At 40.0% G+C, this 12,331-nt stretch overlaps 1 protein-coding gene across 1 annotated transcript; it reads right to left on the bottom strand.

Moving 5' to 3' along the window:
- Window positions 1-8,207: 8,207 nt before the first annotated feature.
- On the bottom strand, window positions 8,208-9,152 carry LOC130840291 (olfactory receptor 1468-like). Its single transcript, XM_057715647.1, has one exon. The coding sequence runs from the start codon at window positions 9,150-9,152 to the stop codon at window positions 8,208-8,210; it is 945 nt and encodes a 314-aa protein (XP_057571630.1).
- Between the last annotated feature and the right edge of the window lie 3,179 nt (window positions 9,153-12,331).

Here is a 12,331-nt window from a genome sequence, read left to right as displayed (position 1 = left end):
TCTCCTTTGATAAATATGCCAGACACTTCTCGTGCCCTTTTTCAATTCTCTCAGCCTCATCTCCTATTCCAGCCACAGCTGCAGGAACCAGCTCTGCCCTGGCTTCAGCTAGCTTTAGTAGATGCAACTTGACGGCACCTCACCTCACTTCTGCTCCACGTGCTCCAAACTTCTTGCTCTGGGACTTCTCTGACTCCAGGAAGCAGGGTGTCATGGAAACCCTCTCTGTACTCATACCAAGATGTAGGCATATGACCCATCAAGAGTGGGTTGTTTTTGAGAACGTGAGGTGTGGATTAAAGTTTCTTCTTTCACATGGAAATCCAAGTTTTCCAGCATCATTGGTTGACAAGCATCATTTTCCACTGAATCGTCCTTGCACATTTGTCAATGATCAATGGATGATACATGAGTGAATCTATTTTTGGACTCTATATGGTATTCTGTACTCTCTGTATCGATCTATATTTCTCTCTTTTCTCTAATACCACAATTTTCTGATTATTTTAGCTGTAGTCAATTTACTTTATTAGTTTTTTGCCTTCATATATGCATTTTACAATCATATTGTTCATTTGTACTACCAAAAAATCCTATTACAGGACTTCCCTGGTTGTACAGTGGTTAAGAATCCACCTGCCAATGCAGGGGACACAGTTCGGGAAGCCCTAGTCCGGGAAGATCCCACATGCTGTGGAGCAACTAAGCCCGTGGGCCACAACTACTGAGCCTGTGTTCTAGAGCCCTCGAGCCACAACTACTGAGCCCAAACATGGCAACTATTGAAGCCTGTGAGCCTAGAGCCCGAGCTCCACGACAAGAGAAGCCACCGCAATGAGAAGCCCGTGCACTGCAACGAATAGCCCCCGCTTGATGCAACTAGAGGAAGCCCGCACGGCAACGAAGACCCAACACAGCCAATAAATAAATAAATAAAATTTAAAAAGTAATCCAATTTAACTGGAATTGTGTTAAAATTCTAGGTCAGTTTCAGAAGAGTCAAAATCTTAACAATATTGAGTTCTCCAGTCCATGAACATGTTATATCTATCAATTTCTTTAGGTTGCTATGAATTCTTTAATCACTGTTTTGTGATTTCAGGATATAGATCTTGCACATATTGTGTATGATTTATACCTAAGTATTTAGTGGCTTTTGCCATTATAAAGAACAGTCTCTTCAATAAATGGGGTTGAGAAAACTGGAAATGCAAAAGAATTTAGCTCAAAATGTATTATTGCTTGAACCAAAGACCTAAAACCATAAAACTCCTAGAAGAAAACAGGCTGTAAGGTCTTGACATAGGTCTTGGTGATAATTCTTTGAATATGACACCAAAGGCTAAAGCAACAAAAGTAAAAATAAACAAATGGGACTATATCAAACTAAAAAGCTTCCGCACATCAGAGAAAACCACCCACAAAACCAAAAGTCAACACATTGAATGGGAGAAAATATTTGCAAATCATATACCTGATAAGGTGTTAGTATCCAAAGTACATAATGAACTCATATAACTCAAAAGCAAAAAGACAATCGGATTAAAAATGATCAGAGACTCTAAATAGTCATTTTTCTAAAGAAGACATGCACATGGTCAACCGGCAGATGAAAAAACGCTCACTATTGCTAATTATTAGAGAAATTCAAACCAAAACAACAATGGCACACCTGTCAGATTGGCTATCATTAAAAAGAACACAAATAACCAATGTTGGAGAAGATGTGGAGAAAAGAGAACCCTTGTACACTGTTGGTGGGAATGTAAATTGGTGCAGCCACTATGGAAAACAGTATGGAGTTTCCTCAAAAAAACTAAAACTAGAACTACCATATGATCCAGCAATTCCACTCCTGGGTGTATATCTGGAAAAAAGCAAAACAACTAATTCAAAAAGTACGTGCACCCCCATATCCACAGCAACACTATTTACACACTATTTACAACAGCAAGATATGGAAGCAACCCAAGTGCCCATCACAAACAAATGGGTAAAGAAGATATGAGATATATATATACCATATATATATATATGAATATTATTCAGTCATTAAAAAGAATGAAATTCTGCCATTTGCAGCACCTGAATGGGCCTAAAGAATATTGTGTCTAGTGACATGTCAGACAGAAAAAGACAAATACTGTATGATATCACTTGTATGTGAAATCTAAATATAATACAAATGAATATACATTCAAAACAGAAACAGAATCACAGATAGAAAAGAAACTAGTGGTGACCAAAGGGGAGAGGGGAGGAGGAGGTATAAATTAGGGATATGAGATTAAGAGATGCCTAATTAGATGATTTAAAATTTTGAAATTGTATCTCAATAAAGCTTTAAAAAGGTGAATAATTTACCTCCACGAGAGCAAAATAAAATGCGCAGAAGTATATGTGTATAAACAATTAAATGATTAATAAAAGTATAAACATATTCCAAAAAAATAATGTGAGATATAGATATAGATATATGTCATGTGATATTATTCAGCCACGAAAAAGAGTGAAATCTTGGCTTTTGGGACATATGGATGGAACTCGAGGGCATTACGCTAATAAAGTCAGACAGAGAGAGGGAGGCAAATACCATACGATCTCTCATATAAAAAAATCTAGGGCTTCCTAGGTGGCACAGTGGTTAAGAATCCGCCTGCCAATGCAGGGGACACGGGTTCAGTCCCTGCTCCAGGAAGATCCCATGTGCTGCGAAGGAACTAAGCCCATGTGCCACAACTATTGAGCCCGTGTGCCACAACTCAGAAGCCCATGCACCTAGAGCCCATGCTCTGCAACAAGAGAAGCCATGGCAATGAAGACCCCTCGCACCACAACAAAGAGTAGCCCTCGCTTGCCACAACTAGAGAAAGCCTGTGTGCAGCAATGAAGACCAAACACAGCCAATAAATAAATTTACTTTTTAAAAATCTAGGAACAATAAATGCTGGAGAGGGTGTGGAGAAAAGGGAGACCTCCTGCACTGTTGGTAGGAATGTAAATTAATACAGTCACTATGGAAAACAGTATGGAGGTTCCTTAAAAAACTAAAAATAGAACTACCATATGACCCAGCAATCCCTCTACTGGGCATATACCTGGAGAAGACCATAATTCAAAAATATACATGTACCACAGTGTTCATTGCAGCACTATTTACAATAGCCAGGACATGGAAGCAACCTAAACGTCCATTGACAGAAGAATGGATGAAGAAGATGTGGCACATATATACAATGGAATATTACTCAGCGATAAAAACGAATGAAAATGAGTTATTTGTAGTGAGGTGGATGGATCTAGAGTCTGTCATACAGAGTGAAGTAAGCCAGAAAGAGAAGAACAAATACCATATGCTAACACATATATATGCAACCTAAAAAAATGGTATTGATGCACTCAGTGCTAGAGGAAGAATAAAGACACAGAGGTAGAGAACAGACTTGAGAACATGGGGAGGTGGGGAAGGAGAAGCTGGAACAAAGTGAAAGAGTAGTATTGACATTTATATACTACCAAATGTAAAATAGATAGCTAGTGGGAAGCAACTGTCTAACACAGGGAGATCAACTCAATGATTGCTGATGACCTAGACGGGTGGGATAGGGAGGGTGGGAGGGATGCTCCAGAGGGAGGCTCAAGAGGGAGGGGATATGGAGACACAGGTATAAATACAGCTGATTTGCTCTGTTGTACAGTGGAAACTGGCACAGCAGTGTAAAGCTATTATACTCCAATAAAGATAAAAAACAAAAACAAAAACAAAAAACTAAGCTCATAGGTACAGAGACAAAATTTGTGGTTGCCTGAAAAAGGGGTGGGGACCAGAAGAAATGGGTGAACTTTTTTTTTAGTAACAATAAATAAAATGTTTTCTCACTTTCCACATGTTCATTGCTAGTTGATATAAATATAATTTTGATATAGTAATGTCAATTAATATTTATTTTATATTTATATACAGAAATATAACTTTTTAATTTATTAACATTGTATCCTATGAACTCACTAAACTCACTTATTAGTTCTAGAATTTTTTTTACATTCTTCAGCATTTTCTACATAGACAAGCATATTGTCTGTATATAAAGTTTCATTTCTTACTTTCCAACCTGTATACTTCTTATTACTTTTCCTTCCATCTTTTAGTCCCTAGAACTTCCAGTACAATGTTGAATAACAGCGGTTAGAGCAACTAAATAGTTACTTTGTCCCTGATCTTAGAGAGAAAGCATTTAATTTTTCACCACTGAGTAGATGCCAGCTATAGTTTTTTAGAATTTGCTCTTCCATCAGGTTGAGATTTCTTCTATTTCCAGTTTGCTGAAGGTTTTAATCATGAATTGTTCAAATTAATGTTGAGTATTTTGTCAAAAGCTTTTTCTACACCTAGAGAGATGATCTTTTTTTCTTTCTTTTTTTTTTGATAACTCTTCCTTTTTAATACCAAAGGGCCAGTTGGTAGCAATGCGACAATACACGTATCCACAGAACTAGAGTTTAGAACACAGCTTTAGTTAAATGGTTTCTCTGAAGCGTCACACCATGTTTTTTTAATCATATGTTTTTTATCTTTTAGTTTGTTGATATGATCATTTAGATTTTTTGGGTTTTGAATTCAAAACACATTTTCATTCCCAGAATAAACCCCACTTGATAGTGATGTATTATCTTTTTCATATATGGTTAGACTTTACTTGTTTGTGTTTTTGAGGATTTTAGTTTCTACTTTTTTTTTTTTTTTTTTTTTTTGGCACACGGGCTTAGTTGCTCCGTGGCATGTGGGATCTTCCTGGAGCAGGGATCGAACCTGTGTCCCCTGCATTGGCAGGCGGATTCTTAACCACTGCACCACCTAGGAAGCCCTAGTTTCTACTTTTATGTGGGATATTGGTCTAGAGCTTTCCTATAATGTCTTCATCTGCTATAGGTATCAGGGCCACTATGGGATACAGTACGGAGCCTCCTCACACACACACACACACACAAAGACTAGAACTACCATACGATCCAGCAATCCCAACTCTGGGTTTATAGGGAAAGGAAATGACATGAGGAATACGAAGAAACATCTGCACTTGAGCGTTCATGTCAACAATGTTCCCAAGAGCCAAGATATGGACACAACCCACATGTCCATCAGCCAGTACAGGGATAAAGAAGATGTGGTACATGCACACAGTGACTCTCACTCAGTCTTTAAAAAGAGAAATATTGACATTTGTGACAACATGGATGAAGCTGGAAGACATGGTGCTAAGTGAAATAACCCACCAACAGAAGAAAATGATTGCAACAGAAGGAAATCATTCCTGAATGATTCCATTTCAGACATGACGTATCAAAGTAGTTACACTCATAGGACGAGAGAATAGAATGGTGATTGTCAGGGGCTGGAATGAGGAGAAAACAGAAAATTGATTTTTGATGGGTATAAAATTTCTGTTATGTAAAATGAGTAAGCAGTAAAATATAAGATAGTACCTACAGTTAACAATATGGTATTGTGCACTTTAAATTACATTCACCAAGTGGGGAAAGTGGGGGCTTGCGGGGAAGGGGTTGGGTGGGATGAATCGGGAGATTGGGTTTGCCATATATACATTACTAATAAGAAAAAAATATCAAATTGTACACTTTAAATACGTGCAGTTTATTGTATGTCAATTATATCTCAATAAAAGTTCTAAAAAAAACACATAAAATACACTCAGAGGAGAGAAGTTACATTAAGTTTTTTTGCCTTTTTGTTTTTCAGGAAAAAAAAGGGAAGAAAGAAAATCCACAAAAGAACACAAGAAATTCTTGAGGGTGATGTACATGTGTATATGTGTACCTTGGTGTGGTAATGGTATCAGAGATACATGCATATGTCCAAACTGATCAAGATGTGTACATTAAATGCATTCAATTTTTGCATAAGAATTATCGCTCGATAAAGCTAAAAAGGGAAATGGATTATAAAACAAAGAGCAGACTTTGGAAAATATTAAGTTCCCATTTTCTGCGTGTAAAGATGAAAGTGCTCACAGAGCATCACGTGGAGATGCCCACCATGAAGATGAAGATGAAAATTAGGAACCAGAGGACGGTTCCCACTGCAGACAGAGAGAGGGAGGGGAGAGGAAATACAAAAGGGTTTAGACAAAATAAAATGATGGGTTTAAATGCCATCCGTTACAGGAGACAATAAGGAAACAATGGACTGAGCTTGGAATGCTGGACAATGCCACATGTGGAGCTAAGACTGAAAAATGAACGCGTGCTCCCCTCATTTCTGAGGTTGGGAGAAATGAGAAGAATTCGTGAAATCATATACTCTGAGATCTTAAATAAGTTCAGTACTGACCCACTCTGGGACCTTGGCAAGTCCTCAAATGCCACATTTTTCGGTCTTTAAAACTGTGATGATTCTGTTCTGGAATTATTACAAGAGTAGAACAAGATCACGCATATAAACTGTGTGGATCAATTCCAAAATAGGAAGCAAGACAGAGACACCCTTAAAGAGTGAGGCTGGTAACTAGACTCCAGCTTCCTTCCCCACACCTGAGGGAGTCACTTTAAGGGCCCCAGGTATGAGTCAGCTCCCACGTAAAGACAAACTAAACTATTGCAGCAAAGGAGACAGAAAGTTCACTTGAGGGTCAGGTAAGGTTTGGGAGGGGGCGGGGGGTGAAGGGGAAGATGAGACGAAGCGAGAGAGTAGCACAGACATATATATACTACCAACTATAAAATAGATAGCCAGTGGGAAGTTGTTGTATAACAAAGGGAGTTCAACTCAAGGATGGAATAAGCCTTAGAGGACTGGGATGGGGAGGATGGGGGGGACTAGAGGGAGGGTGGGGGGGAGTCGAGGGAGGGAGGGAATACGGGGATATGTGTATAAAAACAGATGACTGAACTTGGTGTACCCCCCAAAAAATAATAAATAAATAAATAAAATTTAAAAAAAATTTGACAATGGATATAAATAAATCTGAATTTGATACATAAAGAAGTATCTGCCTAAATGTCTAGACTATGTAATTTTCTGATAATCTCTCTAAAATGTTGTTATAAATTTTATGCTGAAAGTTAGATTTGGAAAGTTACTGTTTTAAACGTCTATTTTATGCTAAGGATCTTGATCTGAATATAAAGTTTTTATATAATCTATATATAATGTAGATTATGTGACTGCAAATACTGCTCTCTTATAAAACAATGTTATAAAACTAAGTAAATAAAACTCCTTGAAAAGAAAAAAAATTGACAATAGAGACATGAAAATAAATCGGGAGAAATGGTTAAGAGAGAATTCAACAATGAAAATTCCAGTGTAGCAGAGGTAAGCAGGGGAGTGAGAATGTTGAGTTTTAAACAGTATTGACCTGGAAGGACAATGTATATTTAAAAGCAGGGTTTGGGTTATTTTTTTAAAAACATGATAAATTGTTTTAAAAGGGACACAGATATTGGAGAAAAGGGCACGCTTCACCTTCTATTTAGAATGGCAGATGTGGGTTCTAAGTGGCCTTCCTAGGAGCATGGGCGGGCCTGGATAATGGCCTCACACCTCTGGAAGGGCGAGCTTTGGGAAGGGACCACGGCACAGGAGTTTGCCTCCACAGCGGCACGCAGTGGGCGCGGAGGCAGGGCACCCAAAATTAATGTTCTTTTACAAGCTGTCACAGCTGTACAATAAGTCTTCTCCAGATTTTCAGATTGGAGGATAATAATACTAACTACTTTGGGGGTTCTCTAGTTCAGTAAATATTGTTTACCTACTGTGCGCCCTGGTACTGCAGTGACAGTCTCTCCTTCATGGAGCTTCTGTCCAAAGTGATGGAGTGAAGGGGGGGGGGGGGGATCTCAGGAGTAAATGTGTAAATACTACATAAATAGTAGTGTTTATTTTATCAGTAAAGAAAACAATGGAAACAGTGGGGGAAAGGGGACACAGATTAATTGGAAGCTGATAAATGAGGCTTCTTAGGGTCACCCAGAAAGAACAAAGAAGAAGACCCTGCTAGTGGGTCAAGGAGGTCCCCTTTCTGACTTCAATTACATACTTCCACTTTATATCGTTTACTTATTGGACAATTACCTACTATGTAATTTTAACAAAACAATCATTGAAAAAAAGAAGTCTGGGTTAATATCACAATACTAAAATCAATATACCTACTCGATAAAACTGTGCAGATATCCCAACTTTACCATCATAGAGAGAAGGGAGTTTTCTTTTTACAAAAGACTCTTCCCAGGGCTCCCTTCATGTCTCTGTTCCTCAGGCTGTAGATGAAGGGGTTCAGCATGGGGGTCACCACAGTGTACATCAAGGCCATGACAGTCTCCTTAACAGCAGAGTTATTAGCTGAAGGGCATAAATAGAGACCAATAATTGTCCCATAGAAGAGAGCCACCACGGTGAGGTGGGAGCCACAGGTGGAGAAGGCTTTGCAGATGCCCTTGGCAGAAGGGACCTTGAGGATGGAAGAGAGAATTCGTGCGTAGGACAGGATGAGGAGTAGCAATGGGAGGACAACAACGAGTCCTCCAATGATAAATATCACCAGCTCATTAACTCGGGTGTCCGAGCAGGACAGCTTCAGCAGAGCAGACAAATCACAGAAAAAGTGGGGGATCACGTTGTCTGCACAAAAAGACAACCTGGCCATGAGCAGGGTGTGTAACATGGCATGGAACGTGGTCAGCACCCAGGGCAGAACCACCAAGAAGAGACAGAGCTTGGGGCTCATGATGGTGGTGTAGTGCAGGGGGAAGCAGATGGCCACATAGCGGTCATAGGCCATGGCCACAAGGAGGAAGTCCTCAAGGTCTGCAAAAAATAGGAAGAAGTACATTTGTGTTAGGCAGCCAGCATAGGGGATGGATGGGACGTGGCTCTGCATGTCCTGCAGCAACTTGGGCACTGTGACAGAGGAAAAGCAGAGATCAGAGAAGGACAAATTGCTGAGAAACAAGTACATGGGTGTGTGGAGGTGGGGGTCCAGGCAAATGAGGACCATGATAACGAGGTTCCCCAGGATGGTGGTAACATACATGGCCAGGAACAGGGCAGAGAACAGGTGCTGATGCTCTGACTGGATGGGCAGTCCCAGCAGGAGGAACTCAGAGACAACAGTTTCATTCCTCCCTGTCATGCTCTGTGTCCAGGATCTTCAGGAAGAAATCAGAGTGTCCATGAAAACCTGCATTTTCAAGTGAACATATTTCTACGATACATGGTCTGTTAGATGCTTTGCAAAAATACTTTATATTCTTCTCATCACAATAATTACAATCTTTATAGTATTCCAATTCTCTATAATCTGAATCTCTATGATAAAAATGATTTATTTTCCTCAGTTCCTTGTAAAATGTAAGAATACTCCAACTCTTCTAAAACACTCTTATCCAATAGCTCCTGAGACACAAATTGTATTGATTTTCCTCTTACCTGCCTGACCAGACATCCTCAGTAACTGTAACTGGCTTCTGTTTTGTTAACATCTTTAAGTTGTTGTTCCAGGGCTTTTTCCTAAACACTGTTCTCTTATAATTCTGCATATACCACCAAGAAAAAGTCATCTACTCCAATGCCTTCGATTACCATTTAAACCTCAGGCGCACATGTCTCTCTAACCTAGAAAGAGTACCCTCAGTTGCCTAAGTGTTATCTTCCCTTGGACATTACACACTCATTTTCAGCTTAACATTTCAAAGAAACTCATGATCTCTCCCTGCCCCGCCCCCAACTCCCTCCTCCCCTAGTTTCCCATATCTCAGGAAATGGGAGTCCAGGTGCTCCACAACCTGAAACGTTTGCTTTCATTCCATCCTTTCATCATCATCGACTTCCTACCTGTTGGTAAGTCCTAAAGCTTCTGCAACTGGATTCTCTTACCCATTCAACCACTTCCAGTAGCCACTGTCAACACCCTAGACCTGGCTGACATCATGTCTTTTCTGTACCATTGGAACAGCCTCTTAATTCGTCTCCCTGCTTCCATGATTGAATTCTTCTCCTTCAATATCCTTCAATCACACAGTTTATAGCCCTTTCCCTATAGAATGGTAAACTACACATAGAAAAGGCCACGTCTGCCTTCCTGATTGCAGCAGTGCTAGCAGCTGACAGAGTGTCTGGATGTAGCCAGTGTTCCACAAACACTAACTGGTTGTGCTCAAGGCTAAGATATGCATTCTTTCAGCTTTAAAGATAGCGAAACAACTTTTAAGTTAGAACAACTACTCCTCCTAAAAGCTCTGAGAACAAGAACTCATTAGATCCAACTATTTACACTAAATTTGACACTTTTGTTACAAAATTTATGGATGTAATTGTGTCCCCACAGAAAATGTTAGGGTACCTCAGATACATTACTTTCCACCACTACAGATGATATAGAGATGTTTATCTATATAGATAATAATATAAATATATGTACATATATTTTCTCCTTTGATTCCCTTTCTTTGAAGAACCCTGATTAATCCACCTCAGTGTGCCTCAAAGCTGACAAAGAAAGCAGAGGAGAAGCATCATGAGATGCGGGAAGGTCCTTCGTTAAAGACATGACTGGATCCAGCTGCTGGGATTTCACCCTTTGGTGCTGGTTGATCCAGCCATGTCAACAGGTTTATACATGGACTTATGTGCCGACAGCACAGTGGGAAGAAACACGGAGGGAAAATCACACCCCTGGTTTCTCAGAATTTTATTTCCCTGGTAAATGAGCGGGACCCGACTCTTGTGTCAAGAGTGTGACTGGGATCACAAGCCACAGACAGCACTTGAGGATGTTGTCACTGATGATGCAGTGAGGCTCTCACCTTCTACACCCGTTAAGTCAGTAGTTCTCAGCCTGGACGGCACATGAGGAAATCCAGGGCCGTGCTTCTAAAATTTAATATCCATGAAAATCCCCTGGGAGTTCTGGTACAACACTGCTTCTGATTCAGCAGGCCAGGTTCTACATTTTAAGTTAGCACCCAGGTAAAACCCATGTCTCAGTCCATACACTATACAGTGAGTAGAAAGGATACATGATGCTTTTAAAAATAAAAGCTACTGAACCTCTCAGATAAATTTAATGGCAGACTTTGAGAGGAAATCCAGAGAAAGTTTTTTAAAGCTCTAAGGTGATTCTAAAATAAAACAAGGGTTCAGAACTATTGCATTAATGCCTACCTCCAGAGTTGTTAGTGTGCTGAAATTACACAATATTGTGGGAATAAATGATATAATAAGTAATACAGAAGAATGTCATCATTAATAAAAATAGATTGTAACTGGTGAACAATAATAAAAAATTTCTCAAATGTAGCAAAGCTTTAGGGGGCCTAGAGGTGGAAAAGAGGAGCATTACCATATTTGGAAAAACTCTCCTGCAGAACACCATACAACCTGGGAAATCAAGACTCTCAGGCTCGAAGGACCCTAAGGGACCAGTTCGTTCACCCTCTGCCCAACTTACCCAGTGTGTCTGAGGGTGACTCCAAGATCCTGACCCAAGATCCTGCTCCCCTTTATTCACTAAGGCATATGAAGCAACAGCTTCTGTAGTTATCACCTGGGTCTGCAAAATCCCTTCTCACATCTCTCATTCTGCACATCTTTCAGCAGAAAGGGCCCTGGATCCCAGAGGAGTCTGAATCCTGGAGGAACTCATTAAATGACAAGGTAAGTACCTAACACCTCTCTGAGACAATTGGTCTCAAGGTCCTGGAGCAGTGACTGGTTTGAGTCATGGATCACACCTGACTATACTTTGGGGGAAGGAGAGGATGGAGAGAAGCTTATGCATGAAAGTTTAATCACTGCCTGTTTAGGGAATGGACAGTAGATCTTTGTGTTTGGAGCCTACACTTTGGGAAGTGAAAGAGGATGGTTTGTGAAGCCATAAAACAAACCGGGACCATACTGCGAATATCCTAGTGTCTAAGGAGTATAGCAGGATGTTTTCTGTGGGTATCAGGAAACCACTGGTGGTTTGAGCAAAGTGCCTATAAAGGCACACATTTTGGAAAGATTCTCAAGGTAACGGAATCTCTCAATACAACACCATTTCCCGTAAACCACATGCAGCTCACAAGGAGTAGATATCTATGACACCACCACATGCAGATATATAGAAAGTACTGGAATAAGAGAAAAGATAAACTCTCACTGATCACGTTCAATTCTTCCTCAAGCCAAGAGAGAAAAGAAAACCCAGTTTGAATCCCATTGAGGTACTTCTGCCTTCTTACTTCTGTGGGAAAACATTCATGGCACCCGCCACCACCATCATCTCCGGTACTCCCCACATGTGTCAGAATCCCTCCTAGTTTCCAGCTC

The sequence above is a fragment of the Hippopotamus amphibius genome, chromosome 17, assembly GCF_030028045.1.
Source record: "Hippopotamus amphibius kiboko isolate mHipAmp2 chromosome 17, mHipAmp2.hap2, whole genome shotgun sequence".
NCBI classification, from domain to species: domain Eukaryota; kingdom Metazoa; phylum Chordata; class Mammalia; order Artiodactyla; family Hippopotamidae; genus Hippopotamus; species Hippopotamus amphibius.
The sequence above is the reverse complement of the archived record's forward strand: the minus strand, read 5'-3'. Positions and strand labels throughout refer to the sequence as shown.